We start from the raw sequence: 21,099 nt of genomic DNA on the forward strand, positions 1-21,099 counted from the left end.
AAGTGTTTTAAAGAAAGCTACGTGGCAGGATAAGAGGGTGGAGAAGGGAGAAGGATACAGAGGGTTGCTGGTTCCGGTGGTTTTATCCGAGCAACGAAGTAATAGCTGATTTGATTTAAGCGATGGAACTGAATGGTCATCATATCGCGATTAGATTTCACGTTTAGCGGGAAATAATTTTATGAACCGTATAGAGAGGAGAAGAGGGATGATTTGGTTTAAGAAATACGGAGTATAGATGGTTAAATATCGCAATTAGCTTCGATGTTTGATGGGAAATGATTTTGTAAATTGAGGGAAAGAATAAAAGTTGATAATAAAGAAAGGATAATCTGGTTTGAGAGATAAGAACGGACGATTAACTTATTGCGACTAGTTTTCACGGAAATGATTTTGTGAATTGCCGGAGTAAAGTAAAGATCGACGATGAAAAAGAAAATTTTTGCTAAATCGTTTGTTAAAAACAATATAATGAAAGATAATGAAGATGACGGGTGATTTAATTTAAGAGATAAGAACCAGTGGTTAAATACTGCGATGATGTTTCATGAGAAATAATAGCGCGAGTGGTATCGAGAGAAAGACAAAGATTTATAAGAAGAAAGGAGATCTGTTTTTTTGAAATTGTGTTTCAAACGATAATATGGTGGGTGATGTCAGAGATAATAATGGATGGTTAAAATATTGAAACGCTACTGAACATTGCACGAGGATATGAAGGGGATGGAGAAAGATTTATTTTATATTTTTTGTATACTAAAAAAGAAATTTCAATTAATAACGTAAAACATTCTCATTCAATTGTTCTACCTGCAGTTTGGCTGCGAAAAATACATTTTTAACCAAATACACCGAGCGTTCGAGCTTTGATGGTAAATAAAGAAAACTTTCAATACGAGAAAGAGAGCGGCTAAAAAATCCATTTAGAAAATACCAGACAGATCGAATAAGGATTGTAAAGAAGTTGTCTAGACTATGATCGTGATAGTGGGAGAAGCCTGCTTTTGAGGTTATATCTGTAAATGGCCACACCACGGCATTCGTTCAGGTCGAGTGTCCAGTGGCCGATTGCGCTGATCTTTCGGTTTGTAATTTATTGCGGAGAATTGGAAGCGGTGCCTGTTTCCTGGATGTTTGCATCTCTACCTACTTTCCGGGTTACGTAAGCGCATTTATTCGAACATTTCGAGGCTCGAACGATCTTCAAGTTTTCTAGAACTGATAGTTGAGAAAGTGAAAGATTCTAATTGAAAAATGTATAATAAGGCAGAAAAGTTAAATTTGCGACTTAAAATTGGAATTATAGGAAGAGGAATATACGGGTTTAATATGCAAAAATTGATTACTACTAATATCAGTGCAGTATAAATGTATAGTTCGTTTAAAAGAAATGATTTGATTTTAAATTAGTTTTTCCTAATTTATCCAAATTAACGGAAAGTAAAACTATCTTCGCATTTTGCGCAATCTCTTCAATTACAATTCCACGTTCTAAGATTGAAGAGACGTTTTAATCGAACATATGTATTTTTATTGGCCACAGCCTATATATAGCAGCCAATGAGATTTCTTTTAACAAAGTATAATGATGATATATCGTGTGCTTTCTCGTTTCACGCTGAGAACTTTCTTTGTAGCTCGTTACACGATCGAGCATTAAAAACTAAAAAAATAAAAATATGAACCAATAAAAAACTAATACTAAGCTACTTTTTTCCACGCCACAAGTGATTTATTTATGTTATAGACGTTTAAAAAAAAAATACTTAAGAGCAAAATATCTTAGGTAGAACGAATAAAATACACGCGAATAAGAAAACTCGCTGCTTTAATATATTTTTAAAAGTACTTTCGCACAATTAATCGCACCTTGACACTAAAAATCCCTCCACATCTTTATGCGTATACGTATACGTACATATGCTTTCTGCTCCTCGCGAAAGCTTTCTGCTACCGTTTCTCCTGATCATGAACAAAGCATCTAAAGTAACCAGAGAAAACAAGGAATAATAGGCGGCTTTTTATCGGCCAGGCAGAGATAATATGATGAGTCTAGCGTCCGGAACGCTAGTGGCGCTTGTCAAGCGCAAGGTAATGTGTATAAAGCAATTGGCCCTGATTCGAGGCGTACCGCTAGCAAACTCAGCGTTATTATTCCTGTCATTTGCATTCTCATACGTGTCCCTTTTCAAAATTCTTCCGAGTCATCGAACTCCACGCGAGTACCGTTCTTTTCATCCCTTGTCTCTTCTATTGGGTTGGCAACTAAGTGATTGCGGCTTTTGTCATTAGGTGGTAACCTAACCTCAATCATTTAGTTGCCAAGCCAATACATAAGAACAAACGACAAGACGAGGAAACGAGGAAACTTGCTTACAGAACGCAAACTACATTGTTCGTCAAACTGCATTATATTTTTATAACGAAAAATTTCTATATATTTCTAAATATATGTTTTTATCTATTTCTTCCTCTTGAACAAAGATATTATTATAGAATAAAATAAGGAGAATTAAAAATTGCAAGATACAGAAAGTTGAAGAAATTTATGTACGAAAGATTCCTGTCTATTTCGGACGCATCAGCCACAATTATGGTAATCGCTCGATCGAAAACGTAACAATGTTCGAATGGGAGATTCAGCGCAACTGATTTTCACCCACTATCAATTCTCCCGTGAATTGTAGTCTCGCGCAACTGATGATGTTTCAGGATCGTTAATTATCGATTCCGACGGCCTCTTAGTGCGTTGCACGTCGCGTGAATTTTAGGCTGCAGCAAAATGCTGCCAGTAGGAATGGTGAATGGGGCGAAACGAAAGGAACAGAACCAAATCGATCTCGGCTCGTGCCGTTACATGGTCAGACGCTCGGGCTCAGATCAGAGAACTGTTTAATCTACTTTTTAATACCACTTTCTAACTCTTTTATCCGTTTTCCAATTCTCCTTTTCATCCAATTAGACCCGGTTTTCTTGAAACTTGCTACCTTTAGCGTAACATCGGAAAGTTAAAGACACCCTCGCCCCTGCTCAAGTTGAAAACATTTTTTTATGAGGATTAAAAGGCAGAGCAGAGTCAATCGCAAGTGTTAAAGAACGATATTGAAGGAAAATAGCGGCACGTAAAAACGAAGGGCAAAGAAATTGCCACGTAAAAAATCCCCGTCAAATAACAGAAAGAAGACGTATCGAAGAAAAGTGGAGAAGCACTTTCTCCCAAGCTAAATCAAAACACTAAGATGGTTCGTTCTTTTTCCCCTAAAACGAACGCCATCCAATCTAAGTCACATTTAGTTTCTTCCGGTCTAAAGGCTTTTGCCCGCCGTCTCGCTCTATTCGCCGCCCCTCAAGGCCGTTCTCTGTCACCCTAAAGCTTCAAAACCATCGTTCCCGTGTTTTCAACGAGTTAAACAGGTGAACACACGCTGCACTCTCGTCTCGTCTCGTTTCTCTGAATCGCCGCCGACGAATTCCACGGAAATTCATTGAAGATCGCTGGAAATCGCTGGAGACCCCGTGTATCCGGACTATTTCGAAGCAATTATCGAATGAGAAATCGCATCGTCGAGTATGTTTCTTCGACCTCGCAATTACATCGATACGGTTCGTACGAGTTTTATTTTCTTTCTCCGATTCCCCTTTTTTCCTCTCCTTTCATTCCGAGGAAAGATACGTCGACCTGGTTTCGACCAACACAATCCTCGATGATCGGTACCACGACGAAAACCAGGCCAAAAGGCGAGGCTGCAAACACGGTTAGGTATTTCTATCGAATTGAAAGGCAAATTAGTGGAACCTGGCGAACCAGTCTCGAAAACCTTGGAACCTACTTTGTTCAATGAAAGTCTTGGTTTGTCCGTTCCATGAGAATTCGTGTCTGTTTAGAACGAAGGGGGAGAAAAGGGAATAACAATGGCTGCCGTCGTCCCAAGTATTAATCAGCCCCTGAAGTCGTAAATTAAAGTTGCAAGGGTGTCTGGCAAGTTTTAAGTGAAACGCCAAAAGGGGGGGGTTGCATCGAAATATCGTTTAAACGTTTTTCATCGCTTAATTTCTGTCTGCTCGATTTATCAAGCTTTGTTTGCAGTCTATTTACACGGTGGAACTTTTTGCTTGTCTATTTCATTTGTCGATCTGGTTACCGGCTTATTTACAAAGACAAAAACCCTCTTCTTCGATCGCTAATGGAGTAGAAGTTTTTTTCGGGGCAACAGAGAAAGGCCGTTAATGGGTCAGCTATGGGGGAAAAATACAGAGCAAAAAACAAGTGGACGGAGTGTGACGACGTTGAAATTGCAAAAAGGCTCAATTACGTACCTCTCCATCGCCGTCGTAGTAGACGAGGTAGCGCCTCGTCAAGACGAACCAGCGTTGTTTGTAGTTGACTGGTGTGAAGCGTTTCTTGTTTTGCGAACGCTTCACCATGAACCCCTGCCGCACCACGTCCCCGCTTTTCGGCTCCGCCTTCCCATCTTTCCCCGCCATTCCCAATGGAGGGCCACCCTGCACACAGAAAACAGTATTAAATTGTTATCGATGTTTCTGTTTCAAATGATACAATGAACCAAGTAAATGGAGAATTGCTTAAGGGGCTGTCCCGAATAAGGATGTTCTAAAACAGCATTTTTTGTGATTTTTTTTTTTAGAAGGGAAAGAAAGAAACGAAGTTACTGAATTTTGAGGTATGGTTTTATGTATATTTATCGAATACAAAAAAAATTTTTTTAAAGTGAAAAAAAATATTGTAACAAATTTCTAAGCCTATTTTCATGGGCTGCAGTTTTCACCTCATAATTCTTGACTGAAACAAAAAACCAAAAAAGGATTAAGTTATTATATGTTTTTTTCTGGCTGAACTAAACTAAGGCAGAAAAAATGTGAAATTAAAAATTTTGGTGGATTTAAAAAAATGTTAAAAAAAATAAACTTTAAAGTGCTATAACAATTATTTAAATAAACTTTTTTTCTGCCTTTTTTAGTTCACCCAGAAGAAAGATATAGAACTAAACAAAGGCAGAAAAATGTGAAATTAAAAATTTTGGCGGATTTAAAAAAATGTAAAAAAAAAAAAAAAAAAAAAAAAAAAAAAATTAAACCTTAAGGTACTATAACAATTATTTAAATAAATTTTCTTCTGCCTTCGTTTAGTTCACCCAGAAGAAAAATATATAATAATTTAATACTTTTCTGGTTTTGTGTTTCAGTAAAAAATTACGAGGGGGATCTTTCCCGCCGATTAAAAATCTGTTATGATTTTTTTTTTTACTTGAAAAAAATTTTTTGTATTCGTTAAATATATATAAAACCATACCTCAAAATTCAATAACTTCATTTCTTTCTTTCCGTTCAAAAAAAAAAAAAAAAAAAAAAAAAAAAAAAAAAAAAAAAAAAAAAAAAAAAAAAAAAAAAAAAAAAAAAAAAAAAAAAAAAAAAAAAAACCCACCCGCTGTTTTAGAATATTCTAATCCGGGACACCCCCTTAATAGAACTGGTTTCTGAATCAACGTAGTTCAGCAGAAAAATGAAAATTTAACAAAGAATTAATGAATAAACTGTGGAAATTTAAAGATACAAAATTCTGTACAGTACACGCTATATGCAAAAATATGTAAAATATTTCAAATACATATATCAGGTAATATTGGCTTGGCAACTAAGTGGTTGCGGATTTTGTCATTAGGTGGTATTGACAAAACCTGCAATCACTTAGTTGCCAACCTAACCCTTTGAATTGTTCCATGAAAACAGAATGGAATAGGCTCGCCTAAAGCGATTAATGAATGAAACGAAATGATCAATTAAGCAATTTTCATAGGCAGGTGGCGAACATTTTTGAATATTATTTTACTCGAAGCGTGATTTTGTGCAATAAAGTGGTATAGACTCGTCGTGGGTAACTGCATCGTTAATGCCACTTACGAGTTACTTTAGTCTAATAGAAACACTTAATTCTTCATTTCTATGAAACAACGTTGTAACGTTCCGTAGAAACTTCAACTTTCTAGCAGTTAACTTGGTCGAAGATCAATTAGGCGAGTCGCGCGATGAACTTTCAATTATCCGAATAGTTTGAATTGCAGCCTGAATACTTTTTATTCCCAAAGAATTCCATCGAACGTAGCTTAAACATAATTCAAGGTAGATACGAACAAATAACATCAACTAGGTTAGCAACTAAGTGATTGCGGATTTTGTCAATACCAGCTAATGGCAAAATCCGCAATCGCTTAGTTGCCAATGCAATACAAAACCAAGTGGTTGTATTTGGAGTACACCAAGTTAAAAAAAAAAAAAAAAAAAGAAAAGAAGATAAGATTACCATATCAGAGAGTAAAAATAGAATTATGATATCAATTGCATAAAGAAAAGATTATATTACACACGTGATAACACGTTTTATATTTATCACAGACGAGTCAGTGATATGTTTGAAACACAAAAATAACGTAAAACTGAGAAAGAATGTTCAAACCCTGGTGAGCCAAATATAAAGGTTTTAGGGATCCTGAACCTCCATTAAAGCCAGGGTGACTCGACCAAGAAGAATTTCCATTCAAAATAGAGAGCCAGAGAGACAGGCTGAAACCTTCGGCTACGTTCTCATGAGACAAGCCTAGACCATTTTCGGCGCTGTAAAAGAACTAATGAACCAAACAACTTTCCACAGGTTGAATCATTTTAATCCCGCGAAAAGTTATACAGAGCAACCCATTTCGTTCTATCAAATAAATGAATAAATTTGTTCTTATTCTTCTTTAAAGTATTTGTTCCATTTTCCTTGCTTAAAATACAACAATAATAAAACAATGCCGTTAAATTCATTCGTACCATTTGATCTACGAGATGAAACAATAAAAAGTCCTTTGTCCGTATATCATCGATTCACTTTTTCAAAACGTATCCATTTACAAATGAAAATATACGAAGGTATATTTGTGCCGCGTTTATACCGACAATCACGATTGATTTTCATTGGAAATTCACAGAGAAAACGCGAAATCTGTTTGGCGTAAAACTACGAGGCAGTCTAAATAAATAGCGTAAACAGTGGCTAACGCGCGCCATCGACAATTCGAAGCGAGAACGCGTGTCAACTCACACGCATTCGTCGATCGCGAGCGCGCACGCGCACAAATGCAATTCACGTGTTTTACGTCTGCGTCAAACTGTTTGTCCCGAACTTCTGCAAAAGACTAAGATTTATCTAGAATTTTCCTAGTAACTTAATAGTCTCTCTTTAATTTTAGATAGATATTTTAAAGAGGCACAAAATGAGATTGAATGTATTTTAATATTTATCCTCATAAAAATTATCTTATCAAGCTAATTAGAAAAAAAAACATATATCATATATATTACAACATCGCTTATTCTCAACTTTAGTTAAGACGAAACCTTCTATATCACTGTTGACAATTAATCGAAATTTATAAAAGGAAGTAAAATGGATAGAAAAAAAATACAATTTTGCATACATGAGAATATACATATTTATCACATAGTGCATAGAACTGGTTACGATTCGACAAAGTACCAACATGAACCGAACGCTTGACACGAAGCACTCGAACGAACCTCGGTGACCACCTACTTCCACTGAAGTTCTTTTGTAACTCATGTCTCTGAAATTTTAAGGCGCCGCCTAAACCGCGACATCCTTTGAATTTCCGTTTCGTGCTTTCCGCGCTTCTTGGAAATGAGAAAGGAATGAGACACCGCGATACGTTGGACAAAACCGCAGAATAACTGTCTCTTTCGTTAAACGAAGGAAATTGAATTACTAAAAGTTTATTTTGATACAATTAACCGCCATAATTACTTATTAAATACTTGTGGAGGGTTTTTTTTACATGGAAAAATTATAATTTTCTTATGATATAAAGTGGGGGAGAATTTTAAATTATGTTACTATACAAAGATGTTAAATAAAATCATTCGAAGAATTATTTACACAAACATCTGCATATTAATTAATAACAGATTTACAAAATAAAAATATTCTAATAGATAAAATTATAAGGAAATAAATATAATGACAAGTAAAAGCATTGTATTGACAATATTGACGAAAAGAAATAAAATAGATTAGATGAAAAAATATAACCTAATACTGTATATAACAACATTACCTGTATATATGTATATATGTATATATAAATTTGCAAGCAATACAATATATCTATTTATAAAATTGTTTATAAATACAATCAATTTCGGCTATCTTGGCTTTTCGCTCTTACTCCGTTTTACAGTAAACTGCTTTTGAAACAATAATTTAAAGCGAGTAATCTAAATAAAAAGCGTGTATTTTTTAAGTAAATTATTCGTCATGCTAACTTTTTATTACAAATTTTTAAGTCAACACACGCTTCACTTTTTGTAGAAAATCAATAAGAATGAACTTTAACATATATGTAAAGAACTTTAGAATGTATAAAATTTGAAGCCAGGGTGATCAAAATCCATCACAATTTTTAGCTATCGAACTGATGCTAGTTTTATGGGCCACCCTGTATACAAACCATGCACGAATTCTGAATCAAATTCTATTCTTTGTTTTGACCGTGGTTTAGGATTTTTCGAAAAAATTATACCACCTTACAAGTATTTAATTACACGAGGGCAATCACAGAGGCATTCTTTCGAAATTGCCAAAAATAACAGAACAGTGAGATCAACGACAACGCGATAGTTTGTGGTTATCCTGACACTCGGCTATATGAATATTTCTATGTGAAAGTTCAATCGAAATAGTATTGATACGCACGAAATTCATATGAGAAAATCAACTTACCATGCACTAAGGTACTGCTACCACCTCGCAATTTCAATGCTTGTCAGAAACATGACCGGTGCCTAAACAAAGAATTCACGTGGAACGAACGCATACACACACCGACAATCTGTCAAACGAAGACATTGGAAATTCACGAGATAGCAGGAAATACCTCACTACGTTAGTAAAGCATTTATCCGAAATATCGCGCCGCCGCGAGAATGATTTACCAAATGGAAAACAAACAATATCCACAGATCGGCTCTTTCGTTTTGCTAGTTAAACAACGAAAATCCCCAATCTGGGTTCGACGTCCTGCTGGCATTAACGTATTAACTGGCCAAGAGAATACCTGTTGACTCATTTTAAAAAAACAAGATGGCGGATTCGAAGGCTACGTTACATGTTTTGTTTTAGTTGCACGATATTTAGCTCTTGTTAATTCGTGGTGAAAAGTCCGTGTAACGTGCATAGAAATATTCTAATTGATCGTATGTTTACAAAAAAAGAAGTATCGATCGAGAAATTTGTTGAAAACATTGTGAAATAGTATCGATATAACCTAACGTATAATATCACTATATCAAGTGTGAAGCTAGAGTCTGTCGTTCGACTTTGTAATATACAAACATTGATTTTGCAATATTACTATAAACTATTATTTTCTATTATTACAAATATTAAATAAGCAGAATATGAATTGTGTGAAAAAAAGTGATAACTACGCGCGAAATTACGGACCTGCGCAGTAACTTAAACGTTCCGATCAGTTTGTCAACAGTGTTTCTTTTAGTTAAACCTAACCTATTGTGGATTTTTTGAAAGACTCCCATCTTAAGTGCAATTGCTTTTTATTTTTTTCATTAAGAATACCAATATCGAACGTGAAAAATGGCAGCACCAGAAGCGATACAAGTTAGTTCGCTGCCCCTACCTCCAGTGCAATATATTAATTTGTACACAGACGAAAATGTTCGTCGAGGCAGAGCACCACGACCACCACCGCCGATACACGATACTTATTCGATGTTTGGAAATGTATTTAACGCAGACGATACAATCATTAGACCACTCGAAGCTCAAGGAATTAAAAGGTTATATCCTCAGCATTTCGACCGGCGACGAGAGTTGAAAAAATTGAATCACTCATTGCTTGTTAACTTCTTGGATTTGATAGATCTGCTCGTACAATGTCCTGACAGCCCAAGGCGTGCTGAGAAGGTAAATACTTAATGTAATGACTTAGCATATAATGCAAATACTCACTGTTTCTTTTATTGTTTTTAGGTGGAAGATCTCAGTTTACTATTTATTCACATTCATCACTTATTAAATGAATTTAGACCACATCAAGCAAGGGAAACGCTAAGAGTAATGATGGAATTGCAACGCAGACAACGTATAGAAACAGCACTTAGGTTTCAGAAACATTTAGAAAAAGTATGGCTCTCAAATTTTAATCTTTTGTACATTTAACAATACAATGTTTAGTTAAAATTCCCATATTTTCTCAGGTTCAAGAAATTTTACAACATGCATTGCAAATGTTACCAGATACTTCAGAATTGGATTCTAAATTAGCAATAAATACAGATGCTATGGAATCTGTTGATAATTTAGGTTCTGAACAACAAACTCCAGATCCATGTAGTCCAAGTGATCGCATTATGTGCAAGACAATAGATGATATGATTTCAACAAATGGACTGTATTAAATGAACTTCTTTTCTTATAAGATGCTGTAAAAAGTATTGCAATTATATTTGTAAGATACATTGTAAGAATAACTATTCTACAAATATAGTTTATTTATTAAACGACAAGAAACAATACATATACATTGCATATAAAAAAACACATTGCAATTTAAATATCTTTTATTTCTTTAATAATGAAATAAATGTACTGAAGTGAAATTTACATATTTAAAATTATAATAAACAGAAATAATAGTTTTAGAATATTACAATATATTAATACATAAGCAAATTTGATATAATTATATAATTAACAAGTCACAAAACATTTGTATTAAATATTAATTCAAACATGTATAAATATTCAATAACTGTAAATTTTTTACAATCTTTTTAATTAGCCATATATAGTGACATTCGAAATTGGGCATAAAAAATACAACATATATTATGCAATAGTATTATTTATTAAATTAAATGATAATATATTCATGAATTATTATTATTACTAGTATTACACAAGTTTTATTCAATGGTGGATAGGAAAAGGATACAATATGTTTTGAAACTCACCTTACAAAACAGCTACCATCAATATATAGATAAAAGACAATATACAACCCTATCTTGGTTCCTGAAAAAAGTACATTATAATCATTTCTTATGAGCCTCCACCTTGAACTTACTGGACAACCTGTAATCAAAACTTGATTATTTTTGTTCTGCTTTCCCATCCTCAGTCATCAATCAATGTACACCATCTGCAAGATAAAATGTATATAATACACTACACCTTCAGTCATGTAATCAAAGAAACTTTTTGACTTGAAAAATCACTTGTTTCATTTATATTATTTAGTAAACGATTTTATAATGTTATGCTGATCTTTATATCATTTTGATATGTCTTCTTGTACTCAAATTAGACATTTTAATAGGAGATTCATCCATTCAGTTAAAAAAATATGTAAACACTTAATAATAATACAAACATAGAATTAGTAAATGAAGCACATAAATCAATAAATATAACTAATTTCGAATCTAAGAAAAGAACAGCTGTTTTTAAGTTTCTTTGATTTCATTATTCTCTCAGAATTAGATACTCTGTCATTGTCCCTCCGATTGTTCTGGTCTGCACTTCCTGTTGACAAAAAAAATGAGATATGATCAAGAGAGAAAGGACTAGGAAGAACTAGGAGATAGGGGAATACATTTTGATACTATTTTAACATTCAAAATTGTTATGGCAGAGAAATATTGTCTGTTTTTTGCAAATACGTGTAACACAAGTGTCCTAGCACAAGCCAATCATTGTACAGTATGAATTTGTAAATATTCTGTATCAAATAGATGTAATTTTTTGTTTGTGACATCTGATGTTTCTTCAAATACTTCAAATGATTCATGTATTGTGTTGCCACACCATTTTTTCTTCGGTATTTTGTGTATATTGTATTGCCTATCAAGGTACCTGGTTTAAAATTTTTGTAATAAACACTTCTTCAAGTTCATGATATCAAGTTTCTCCACTTCTTTCTCCATAGTTGTTCACTTTTGTAAACCCAGGTTTCTTCAAATTGTATTTTCCAGTTATTTAATAATGAATATAAAAAAAGGTTCTCATAACACCATTAGTACACAGCAATGTTCTCTTCTTTAAATGTCAATATTTCATTATTGACATTATCACTATGTTTAGTAAACAATCAATTCTTACAATTTTGTATTTGAAACTTGTATGTGTACTTAAAGCTTTCACGAAAAACACTTTCTTTACACTAAGATTTATAGGATAAAAAATTGTATTTCTCTCCCTTTGTCACTTCTCTTAAATTCACTTTCAGTAAATAATCACTTTTACGTCCTTCATCTTAATATGTACATTTTACAGAACTGGTTTAGTCTTTTATATTATTGAAGCTTTTACTATTTCATTTTTCAACAATTCCAGTAATTAAATAATTAATAAAAATTTTTTCTCCATGTTCCACGACCTCTTGGTCTATAACCACCTCGACCACCTGACCTATTTCCTCTAAATCTACCTCGACCTGTAACAAAAGATATAAAGATAGATTTTTATTTTATTTCTAAATATTATTTTATGAAATAAAAATGCTTCTTCAATTACCATAATTTGATGATATGTTTGAGCTGTATTTTCCACTAGGAGGAGTATATAATTCCCTTTTACTTTTATCTTCTTTACTTCGTTTATTTGCATTACTATCATTTCCAAACGTAATGGGTGTATGTCTTTTTTGAGCAGATGAATGCTTTTCATTCTAAAATAAGATACAAAAAATGTATTATAGTATTCAAAATACCACATTTCTAAAAGAATTATAACTGCTTTAATACGTACCTTCTTATCATTAGCTGTTGTTTTCCATGAAAGATGTATAATACTTTTAAAACTAGGTGGCGAATGAAACAGATCTTTAATTAAACTATTGATATTATTTGTCGTTTTTAAAGCAACAACTTTTAATTGATTTTCCTCTGACTTCAACTCTTCTTCCGATTTGCCGCTAATTGCCTCCCGTAATTTTTTTATATAACCTTGAATGCCACGTGCAAAATACTGTAATCTTAATCTAAATTCCTTAAGCTGTTCTGGATCTTTCATTAAAAATTCGGGGGTTTGTTTACACAGTTTATGAAAAGTATACATAAGGCACTCAACATGACTGAATTGTAATTTTGGTACTTCAGTTATTTCTGTGACTGGAGGTAATGGCATATATGTCTATAAATATTGAAACAGTATTAATACTTTCGATATAAAATAAATTTTTGCTCCTAAATAACGTTATTACTTACAATAAGAGTATTATAAAGTTGCTGTACTTTTTCTTCTGGTTTATCAATTGTTCCACAAAATACAGCTAATTCAGCAAGAAGCTTTAATAATTCCAATTGTACATCTCTTCCATTGGGTGAAGTAATTAAAGAAAGATGTGGTAAAACTTGTACACAAATGTAAGAAACGAATCGTGAAGAATCTATTTGAGACTGTAAGAAATAGATTACATTACATAAATTTTCATTAACAATCATAAAATTATATATAAATATAGTTAAACGTATGCTTACACTAAAGAATGGAAGTGCGTGTTTAATACATTGTACAAGTCTGTTCCATTGTTCAACATTAGTATGCTTGAATGGTTCTGACAATTCAGCTTGTTCAACTGTAATATCTACTAATTCTTGTTGTCCACTAATTGTTGAACCTAATCTAGTCCACGCAAGTACTTCCATAATGCTATGAAATTCATCAGCAGTAACATCCTATGGAAAAGGAAGTGCTATATAAACAGTGATTAAAGAAAAAATTCTATTGTTATGATAAAAAGATTATACCTGTAACACTTTCTTGCATTCTGAAATTAAAAGATCTTCTGGTTCTTTAGTAATAATGTCATGACCTATTGCTTTTAATTTTGTTGCTAGAAACTTAATACAACGTTCCCGTGTTCCATCATCCCCATTGATGATTTGACTAAAAAATCCACTTATTGTTCCTTAAGAACAGAATATATTAAATACAATTAATATCTCATTACAATATCATTACATTGTAATGTATCTATAACAAACAATAATATACTCCATACCTCTTGGGTCAGTTTTCATAAGGGACATAACGCTATTATGAACAACAGCCAATTCAGAAGGATCTTGAGCTTGAAGTAATTGAGCTAAAATATCAGCAATTCTAGCTGTATGTTCTTTATTATCCTTACATAATGCAGGTAAATCTTTAATTGCTTGTTTTCTTATCTGAAAATATTAATATATGAAATCATCAAATTTCCATTATGTGGAGACTTTAATACAAATATATATGTATTCGCATATGTGGTCAAATGATATAAATACTACATACAGCCATATCTTCATCTTCACATAGATCTAAATGAGCATCTATAGCCTGATCAGCTAATTTTGGAAAATATTTAAAAAACCTTGCAATGAATTGCGATGCTAATCGTTTTTCTTTCGGTGATCCTTTCACTGCTGTCAGAATTTCTAAATACTCTTTCTCATGCTGAAACATACAAACAAAACGTTTAGATTTATAATATTTGCCGCTTTCTGTGCTTAATTATTTATGTATAGTATTGACTCATTTTTATTATAAAAACATTGTTAAATTAACTTGAGGCTCACGAAATTATTATACATATTTGCATGTTTTAAATGGAATAGAAAGTTTTATTTATACTTGTAAATACATAAAATTGTAAATGTTAGAATTAAGTAAACGTGGTTATTAAATATAACCAAGCTCGTCAATTACCTCAGCCAATTTATCTTTGGCATCAGCCAAAATGCCAAAATTTTTGTACAATTTTTCGATACTGTCCATACTCATGATAAACTTATTATCGAATTTCCACATCTATAGACACAAAACACATAAATACGATTATATACTTAAAAATCGGTAATCTAGCCGGCCATACACGCCAATGCACCACGCCAAGAAATGACAAAGATGGCAGCGATTCCACACATACCCAGATGTACGCACGTATAACAGAGTAAATACGAAAAAGCAGAGAGGAAATGAGAATGTTCACGCCCGTAGTCCTAGTTATAAGGTGATACTGAAGGTGGTACACGTTAGCATAGACAAGAACCTATTGAGATCCACTCTATAAAAATTTATTTAATTCTATGGTCCTACGAAAAATCGTAAGACTTAAGAAAAATATCTATTTTTCTATCCCAGACCAACCTGAATAAATTGGGCTTCTCGGATAAATCAGAATGCGTTTATATAAATAACAGATTATATTCCCTTGAAATTCGTTTACAGTATCGTGTTTCATGACATTTTAATTAGAAAAATATCACATATTGATGAAAGTGTCATAAAAAAGGGCTAAAGATTTATTATTGCATTGTGAATAATATTGCTTCCCACTATCTGCATAGTTGGTAGTAGATGTTTAATAAAAAAACTATGTAATTGTTTTATTATAAATCTTAAGATATTAACAGAATGCAAAAATGTCCCTATCATAAGTATATTTTAATTGAAAAAATGGCAGAATTTCGTCCCCAGACACAATTCTTTCTCAGCTATTATTATTGTATGTATAATTTTTTTATAATACAAGAAATATTTGATAATTGTACAAAAATCGGAACGCGAATGTTGCAATACTGGAGGTGTAGAAACAATTCTATTTTTCGAAACTGAGATTTTACATGTCGAATGTAGGGAAGGACAATGTGAATGAAAGAGAAAGAGGAACTGAGAATCGAAGCGATCAATAAATATTAAAAGGCTGCGATAAGCTGAGACCTGCAACTCAAAAATCAAACTTTCTTATTTTTTATAAACACGATGTATTTTGGTGCATATTTCTATACTCATTTTAATCGGAAACATCTCACAAACACGTTTGTAAAAGTTTAATTTTAAAAAAGTTAAAATTGAAAGAAGTTTCACTTTTAAATTAATACCTAGATACATTGTCTCGTGGATATCTGACATTGAATCATGTTACACTACTCGAGTGTCAACAGGCTGTCGAACTTTTCGTCAAGGGAACTTTCTCTCCGTCGTGGAGATGACGAGTGTGCAACGAAGACTACTTTTTAGTTGTTAAATAGCTTTTTGGAAAAACTAATAAGCATTTGGGCATAACAATTTTTCATATTATTTATTTACGGCTCAACGAATTAATTGATCCATTATCGTTTGAAAGAAAATATTCTCTTTTCTTGTCCAAAAAGAATATAATAAACAATTAATCTCTCTCTTCTAGGCAACTAGTTACAACTAGTTCAATTATTGCGCAATTTGGTACTCTTATACCTGCTTATCCCGGATAGAAAAGTAGATATCAATTTTCCCGCAGAACCCTACAATTAAATAGGTTTTTGTAGCATAGAACTTGTCTATGCTAGCGTGCCACCAAACAAACTCCTAATTTTATAGGATCTTGTATATGCTAGCGTGACTACCTTTAGCACTTGGCGTATGGTGCAGCAGCTAACTCGGGAACAACCAGAACCATAGCGTATACAGTCTCATTTCCTCACTGGAAAGCTTATTATGACGCTAAAGTCGAAAACTCAATAATAAATATTATCGAAATTATTGCTTTAATTAGATATTTCTCCATAAATTTGGAGAAATTTCATCTTTTCATGTATGCTCTGGATACATATTAGTTTGTCACAAAATCCATAAAAATACTTTATAGTATCATATTATATGCTTCAAATAGGAGAGCCTAAAATGTTGTTGATTTATATAAACGAAAAAATAAAACAATTTTAATCTTAGATTATTAATATACAGTTAAAATAAATAGTTATAAATTTAATATTTATAAAAAATTATATTTTTAATAAATGTTTTGCACAAATATATTTTTGTATATATGTGTATATGTGTATAAAAAATGTACTTATAAAATATTGTTAAAATTTACAATTTTTCTGTAAGTTCAGGAACAGCCTTGAATAAATCAGCAACTAAGCCATAATCAGCTACTTGGAAGATTGGTGCTTCTGGATCTTTGTTAATTGCCACAATCGTTTTTGAATCTTTCATACCAGCTAAATGCTGAATTGCTCCAGAGATACCAACAGCAATATATAGATTCTAAAAGATATGAATTGAAATGTAAATAATTTTTTAGCGGTTATAATAGACTATAATTAGAAGCCAAGCTTACTGGAGCAACAATTTTTCCTGTCTGTCCCACTTGCAAATCATTAGGCACATAACCAGCATCAACAGCAGCACGGGAAGCGCCAACTGCAGCATTAAGTTTATCTGCCAAACTATATAATAATTTAAAGTTTTCGCCAGACTTCATTCCTCTTCCTCCAGATACAACGATTTTTGCAGATGTCAATTCTGGTCTATCAGATTTAGACAATTCCTGTTTAATGAATTCTGCCAATTGTGATTTGTAGTCACCAGCTAGGGCAGGTTCACACTTGGCACTGCCTCCTTCCAAAGGTATTGCTTCGAATGCAGTGCCTCTCACTGAAACTATCTTTATATTATCTTTGCACTTTAAAGTTTGAATTGCATTTCCTGCATAAATTGTACGGGTGAATGTATCTGCTGCTTTAATACCAATAATATCACTTATTGGAGACACATCTAATTTAGCTGCAACCTTAAAAAATGAAAGTTATATACAAACCATGAAAAATACTTTTTATCTATAATAATATATATTTAAAGGTACATAAAACGGACTTTCTAATTAGATGCTTACTCTTGGTAATAGTGCTTTACCAAATGCAGTAGCACCAGTTAAAATATGGGTAAATTTATGCTCATTTTGAGTAGCAAGGATAAGAGGCGTTAGTGCTTCTGGAAGAAATCCTTTAAAAGCGTCGCTCTCTGCCACCAAAACTTTGGATACACCATTAGCTTTACTGACACTTTGTGCAACTGCATCACATTTGGTACCAGCAACTAAGACTGTTATATCACCACCAATTTTTTTTGCTGCACTTAATGTATTACAAGTAATAGGGGCTAGAGATTCATTATTATGTTCTGCAATAACTAATGTGGATTCATAACGTGCCAATAATCCATACTAAAATAATAAATAAGTTCCTTAAATATTAATTCTTTTTGAAACAAGTAATTTATAATATCATTTTAAATGCCTCATTTGCTTTTATTTTTAAATTAATATAATTTTATTTTACAAAAATATGCGATTTCATATAAAATTAATATGTTTTTATTATTCTTTATAAGTAAAAATGTTTTATACAATAGAAGAAGATTCGATATATACTATAAGTATAATAAAAATTAGTTTTATTTCCTATTAATCCAAATCACTTATAAGTGACTTATAATCGATCAATTGGTTGGTCATTTAAACAACCGAACATCAAGGAAATATAAGTTTCTAATACTCACTTTGTTCCCAGTTCGAAACGATCTAAAACAAGTGGCGAACATATTTGACAAGTAAATTTTTAAACAATTTCTTTTAACAATATGTTAACTAAATCGTGAAAACTAATTTGTATCAATAAAGTCCAAAGTTCCAGGGAGGAATAACAATAAAACACATAATGATAAAAAGATATACAAACTGTGACGTAATAATGTTTTGAAATAACTCAATTAGATATTTAAACTAAACTGAATAAGTTGAATTTGATACTCCATTTATTAAAATTAAAATTGTTATATAGAAATATATGTTATTAAATATACTTTATAAATATATCATGAAAAAATGTAAATATATTTTAAGTTAATATCTATATTAAACTTTATAGATAAGAAGGCAAATGTGTCTTTTTCAAGCGTTAAAACGAACATTGTTATTTTGAAAACTAGCAAATTTTTTAACTATAAGGAAATAATATTATATTCCAAAACATCTATTAGTACTTTATTTTTTTATGTAATATTTGCTCTTTTTTAATATTAGATATTTACTCTTCATATTATATTATTTTTATTTTTTATCTGTTTTTAATGTACCATAAAGATCCTATATCTAGTATTTATTTTATTATTTTTGGTAACATTTATATATAGTGACATTTGTCTGGTAGAAACCCTGTTCAGGAACGCAGGAAATTCTCGACCATTCCATTGATTGTGGTTTGAGCAAGATGGTAAGGTTTAGGTTATCTAACAATTCTTTTCACATCCTATTAATTATATGTAAATAACTGTTAGAAAATTTTATTTAAGACATACATAAACTACATGTTCTGTTTCAGTCGGCTCACAAAACATTTATTATTAAGCGGAAGCTTGCCAAAAAGTTAAAGCAAAACAGGCCGATTCCACAATGGGTCAGAATGCGTACTGGCAACACTATCCGGTAAAAATTATTAAAATATATATATTTTAGTATTTTCCTCCTTAATCATTGTACTATTTATTATTATTATTATTCATTTTATAGGTACAACGCTAAACGGCGTCACTGGAGAAGAACTAAGTTAAAGTTGTAAAATGAATTTGATATGTATTTGCCTTACTGATTGCTACATACATTGATCTTATTCTTAAATAAACTCTAACTTTAACATGTAAATTTGTATTTGGAAATAATAAACCCTAATCTAAACTTCAATTAAAGCACATAATGTCAGAAAAAAGGATGATGTATAATTATTTATTTACATATAACTATAGATGTGTACATTATAATGAATTATATATTTTGCGGGTACGCATTTGTTCCATCCATTCTTCCAACAATTCTTCGCCTGTTTTAGGTGCTGGTTGATAATAATGTTTTGGTGGTTTCCCTTCTTCTAAACGTACAAAGTAATGACAATATCTGTAATGTACTATTCCTATCCTTCCTTTAGCATGACGTCGTATGCCTTTTATTATAAGAGCCTTTGTTGCAAAAGATTCGGCTGAAAAATACAATGAAAATCTATAATACTGTAATACTAAATATATTGAAAACATTTTATGATTTCTTTCTCAATATACTTACCAACCCATAAGTTACTTTTGAATTCAATATTATGTTCCTCTACAGCCATACGTTGTGCCTCTAAGATAGCTTCTTTTGCTATGACTGCACCTTTCTTCTTCAAAAAGCTTAATTGTTTAATAGCTTCATCTACGCTCATACCTCTTACAAAACAAGCAATATACCACATATTTAATGGACTATATTTAATGAATTTTTTCACATGACAGACATACTGTAAAATATAAAAATATAGTGAATAATTATATTTTAATTAATGAAATAGAATTATTTTACAATATAAAATAAACTTACACCTGGTCTTTTCTCTTCACCTGGTTTTTGTGGAGGAAAAATAATTTTATTATATTTAAGGAATCCTCTATTTGATTCTTCTTCTTTATCTTTATGCCAATTGTATGATCTTTGTTGTATATTAGATAAACAATTGGAGTTCTCTGCATTAAATATTTTGTTTGATATAAATCGTTGTACACATTGCCTTATACCTAGCATTTTCTGTAAATGTGAAAATGTATATAAAATTAAGAACTAATTATTAAAGAATATTCATTTATTTATAATATAAATTCACATTTTGAAGAATTCAAAATATATTAAAAGATAACCTTGCAGTTAAAATGCATCATAAATAAATATCATTTAATAAATAAAAGACATGATTACGATTACCTAAAATAATTTATAAATGTTTGGCAATTATACGAATAATAATGTTAAATTAATGCTTGACTATATAACATTAGTTTATAATACACAAATGGTTTCAGATATGACAGAGAAAATACATTGACTCTAAAGAAACTAGAGATGCCACTTTGGCAGTAATATTTTAATCTAACATATACGATCAGGGTATATTTTTTGACAAATTCTTATTGTAAATAAAAAAAATTATTTATGATAAAATAAAGTTTTGAATTATATAAAAACAATTACTTCGTATAATTTGCAAGAAGTAATATTACGTCTTAGAAAATTATTCAATACGCTTTTATTTATTTCTTTATGTAGGTCGCTTTATGTTATTGTTAACAGAACTTTTTTTAATTATACAAATTTCAGTTAATCGATGGCAAACATTCTAATTGGTTGGTTTTAGAGTTAAATTATTCAGATCCGTGAATATAAACAATAATTATTA

At 31.6% G+C, this 21,099-nt stretch overlaps 6 protein-coding genes and 1 long non-coding RNA gene across 22 annotated transcripts in view; 3 read left to right on the forward strand and 4 right to left on the reverse strand.

Moving 5' to 3' along the window:
- Positions 1-9,091, reverse strand: part of LOC126926433 (tyrosine-protein kinase Btk29A-like) — a 193,861-nt gene extending 184,770 nt beyond the window's left edge. For 4 of the 14 annotated variants that reach the window (XR_007714548.1, XR_007714547.1, XR_007714546.1 and 1 more), the window contains exons 1-2: positions 8,795-9,053; positions 4,318-4,503 (exon numbers count right to left, since the gene is read on the reverse strand). Coding sequence is in view for 10 of the 14 variants with exons in the window: in XM_050742742.1 (XP_050598699.1) it covers positions 4,318-4,503; positions 8,795-8,797 (189 nt within the window). In the remaining 4 variants the exon portion in view is untranslated. Of the gene's footprint in view, positions 1-4,317; positions 4,504-6,472; positions 6,493-6,828; positions 7,038-8,794 lie in introns of those variants that run through there. The other 10 variants (XM_050742752.1, XM_050742750.1, XM_050742751.1 and 7 more) reach the window with 8 other exon arrangements.
- Positions 9,092-9,173: 82 nt separating this feature from the next.
- Positions 9,174-10,633, forward strand: LOC126926435 (mediator of RNA polymerase II transcription subunit 7). Its single transcript, XM_050742756.1, has 3 exons — positions 9,174-9,997; positions 10,064-10,216; positions 10,291-10,633. The coding sequence occupies exons 1-3, from the start codon at positions 9,668-9,670 to the stop codon at positions 10,489-10,491; spliced, it is 684 nt and encodes a 227-aa protein (XP_050598713.1). The 5' UTR covers positions 9,174-9,667; the 3' UTR covers positions 10,492-10,633.
- A 286-nt stretch (positions 10,634-10,919) lies between these two features.
- LOC126926423 (apoptosis inhibitor 5) lies at positions 10,920-15,077 on the reverse strand. The gene is made up of 10 exons (XM_050742730.1): positions 15,003-15,077; positions 14,783-14,884; positions 14,369-14,530; positions 14,097-14,262; positions 13,843-14,003; positions 13,573-13,770; positions 13,300-13,491; positions 12,842-13,225; positions 12,608-12,761; positions 10,920-12,527 (listed from the first exon to the last, which is right to left on the reverse strand). Exons 2-10 carry the CDS (start codon positions 14,882-14,884, stop codon positions 12,439-12,441), a joined length of 1,608 nt encoding a protein of 535 aa, XP_050598687.1. The 5' UTR covers positions 15,003-15,077; the 3' UTR covers positions 10,920-12,438.
- Positions 15,078-15,226: 149 nt separating this feature from the next.
- LOC126926477 (uncharacterized) lies at positions 15,227-16,847 on the forward strand. The gene is made up of 2 exons (XR_007714645.1): positions 15,227-15,894; positions 15,962-16,847. It is a non-coding gene; the product is annotated as an uncharacterized LOC126926477 (long non-coding RNA).
- On the reverse strand, positions 16,822-18,687 carry LOC126926432 (electron transfer flavoprotein subunit alpha, mitochondrial). The gene is made up of 4 exons (XM_050742741.1): positions 18,401-18,687; positions 17,736-18,065; positions 17,181-17,633; positions 16,822-17,107 (listed from the first exon to the last, which is right to left on the reverse strand). The coding sequence occupies exons 1-4, from the start codon at positions 18,440-18,442 to the stop codon at positions 16,931-16,933; spliced, it is 1,002 nt and encodes a 333-aa protein (XP_050598698.1). The 5' UTR covers positions 18,443-18,687; the 3' UTR covers positions 16,822-16,930.
- A 346-nt stretch (positions 18,688-19,033) lies between these two features.
- LOC126926443 (60S ribosomal protein L39) lies at positions 19,034-19,541 on the forward strand. The gene is made up of 3 exons (XM_050742774.1): positions 19,034-19,113; positions 19,222-19,325; positions 19,410-19,541. The coding sequence occupies exons 1-3, from the start codon at positions 19,111-19,113 to the stop codon at positions 19,456-19,458; spliced, it is 156 nt and encodes a 51-aa protein (XP_050598731.1). The 5' UTR covers positions 19,034-19,110; the 3' UTR covers positions 19,459-19,541.
- A 54-nt stretch (positions 19,542-19,595) lies between these two features.
- On the reverse strand, positions 19,596-21,068 carry LOC126926436 (39S ribosomal protein L22, mitochondrial). 3 transcript variants are annotated; one of them, XM_050742760.1, is made up of 4 exons: positions 20,895-21,068; positions 20,250-20,453; positions 19,956-20,169; positions 19,596-19,872 (listed from the first exon to the last, which is right to left on the reverse strand). In XM_050742760.1, exons 2-4 carry the CDS (start codon positions 20,448-20,450, stop codon positions 19,652-19,654), a joined length of 636 nt encoding a protein of 211 aa, XP_050598717.1. In that variant the 5' UTR covers positions 20,451-20,453; positions 20,895-21,068; the 3' UTR covers positions 19,596-19,651. The 3 variants fall into 3 exon arrangements, with proteins under 3 accessions (XP_050598717.1, XP_050598716.1, XP_050598714.1); XM_050742759.1 differs by lacking the exon at positions 20,895-21,068 and adding an exon at positions 20,628-20,790; XM_050742757.1 differs by lacking the exon at positions 20,895-21,068 and adding an exon at positions 20,564-20,596.
- Between the last annotated feature and the right edge of the window lie 31 nt (positions 21,069-21,099).

Source organism: Bombus affinis, chromosome 18, assembly GCF_024516045.1.
Source record: "Bombus affinis isolate iyBomAffi1 chromosome 18, iyBomAffi1.2, whole genome shotgun sequence".
Taxonomy (NCBI): Eukaryota; Metazoa; Arthropoda; class Insecta; order Hymenoptera; family Apidae; genus Bombus; species Bombus affinis.

Bases quoted from the DNA above. Each gene is read 5' to 3' on its own strand.
- LOC126926435 (XM_050742756.1), top strand. From the start codon at position 9,668: ATGGCAGCACCAGAAGCGATACAAGTTAGTTCGCTGCCCCTACCTCCA. The intron at 9,998-10,063 runs GTAAATACTTAA...TATTGTTTTTAG, and splicing joins GCCCAAGGCGTGCTGAGAAG to GTGGAAGATCTCAGTTTACT. The intron at 10,217-10,290 runs GTATGGCTCTCA...ATATTTTCTCAG, and splicing joins TTCAGAAACATTTAGAAAAA to GTTCAAGAAATTTTACAACA.
- LOC126926423 (XM_050742730.1), bottom strand. From the start codon at position 14,884: ATGTGGAAATTCGATAATAAGTTTATCATGAGTATGGACAGTATCGAA. The intron at 14,004-14,096 runs GTATGGAGTATA...TCTGTTCTTAAG, and splicing joins TATGAAAACTGACCCAAGAG to GAACAATAAGTGGATTTTTT. The intron at 13,226-13,299 runs GTAAGTAATAAC...CAATATTTATAG, and splicing joins AACTTTATAATACTCTTATT to ACATATATGCCATTACCTCC.
- LOC126926432 (XM_050742741.1), bottom strand. From the start codon at position 18,442: ATGTTCGCCACTTGTTTTAGATCGTTTCGAACTGGGAACAAA. The intron at 18,066-18,400 runs GTGAGTATTAGA...TTATTATTTTAG, and splicing joins CGTTTCGAACTGGGAACAAA to TATGGATTATTGGCACGTTA. The intron at 17,108-17,180 runs GTAAGCTTGGCT...CATATCTTTTAG, and splicing joins CAGGAAAAATTGTTGCTCCA to AATCTATATATTGCTGTTGG.
- LOC126926443 (XM_050742774.1), top strand. The intron at 19,326-19,409 runs GTAAAAATTATT...TTCATTTTATAG, and splicing joins CGTACTGGCAACACTATCCG to GTACAACGCTAAACGGCGTC.
- LOC126926436 (XM_050742757.1), bottom strand. From the start codon at position 20,584: ATGATGCATTTTAACTGCAAG. The intron at 20,170-20,249 runs GTAAGTTTATTT...TATATTTTACAG, and splicing joins GTGAAGAGAAAAGACCAGGT to TATGTCTGTCATGTGAAAAA. The intron at 19,873-19,955 runs GTAAGTATATTG...TGTATTTTTCAG, and splicing joins CAAAAGTAACTTATGGGTTG to CCGAATCTTTTGCAACAAAG.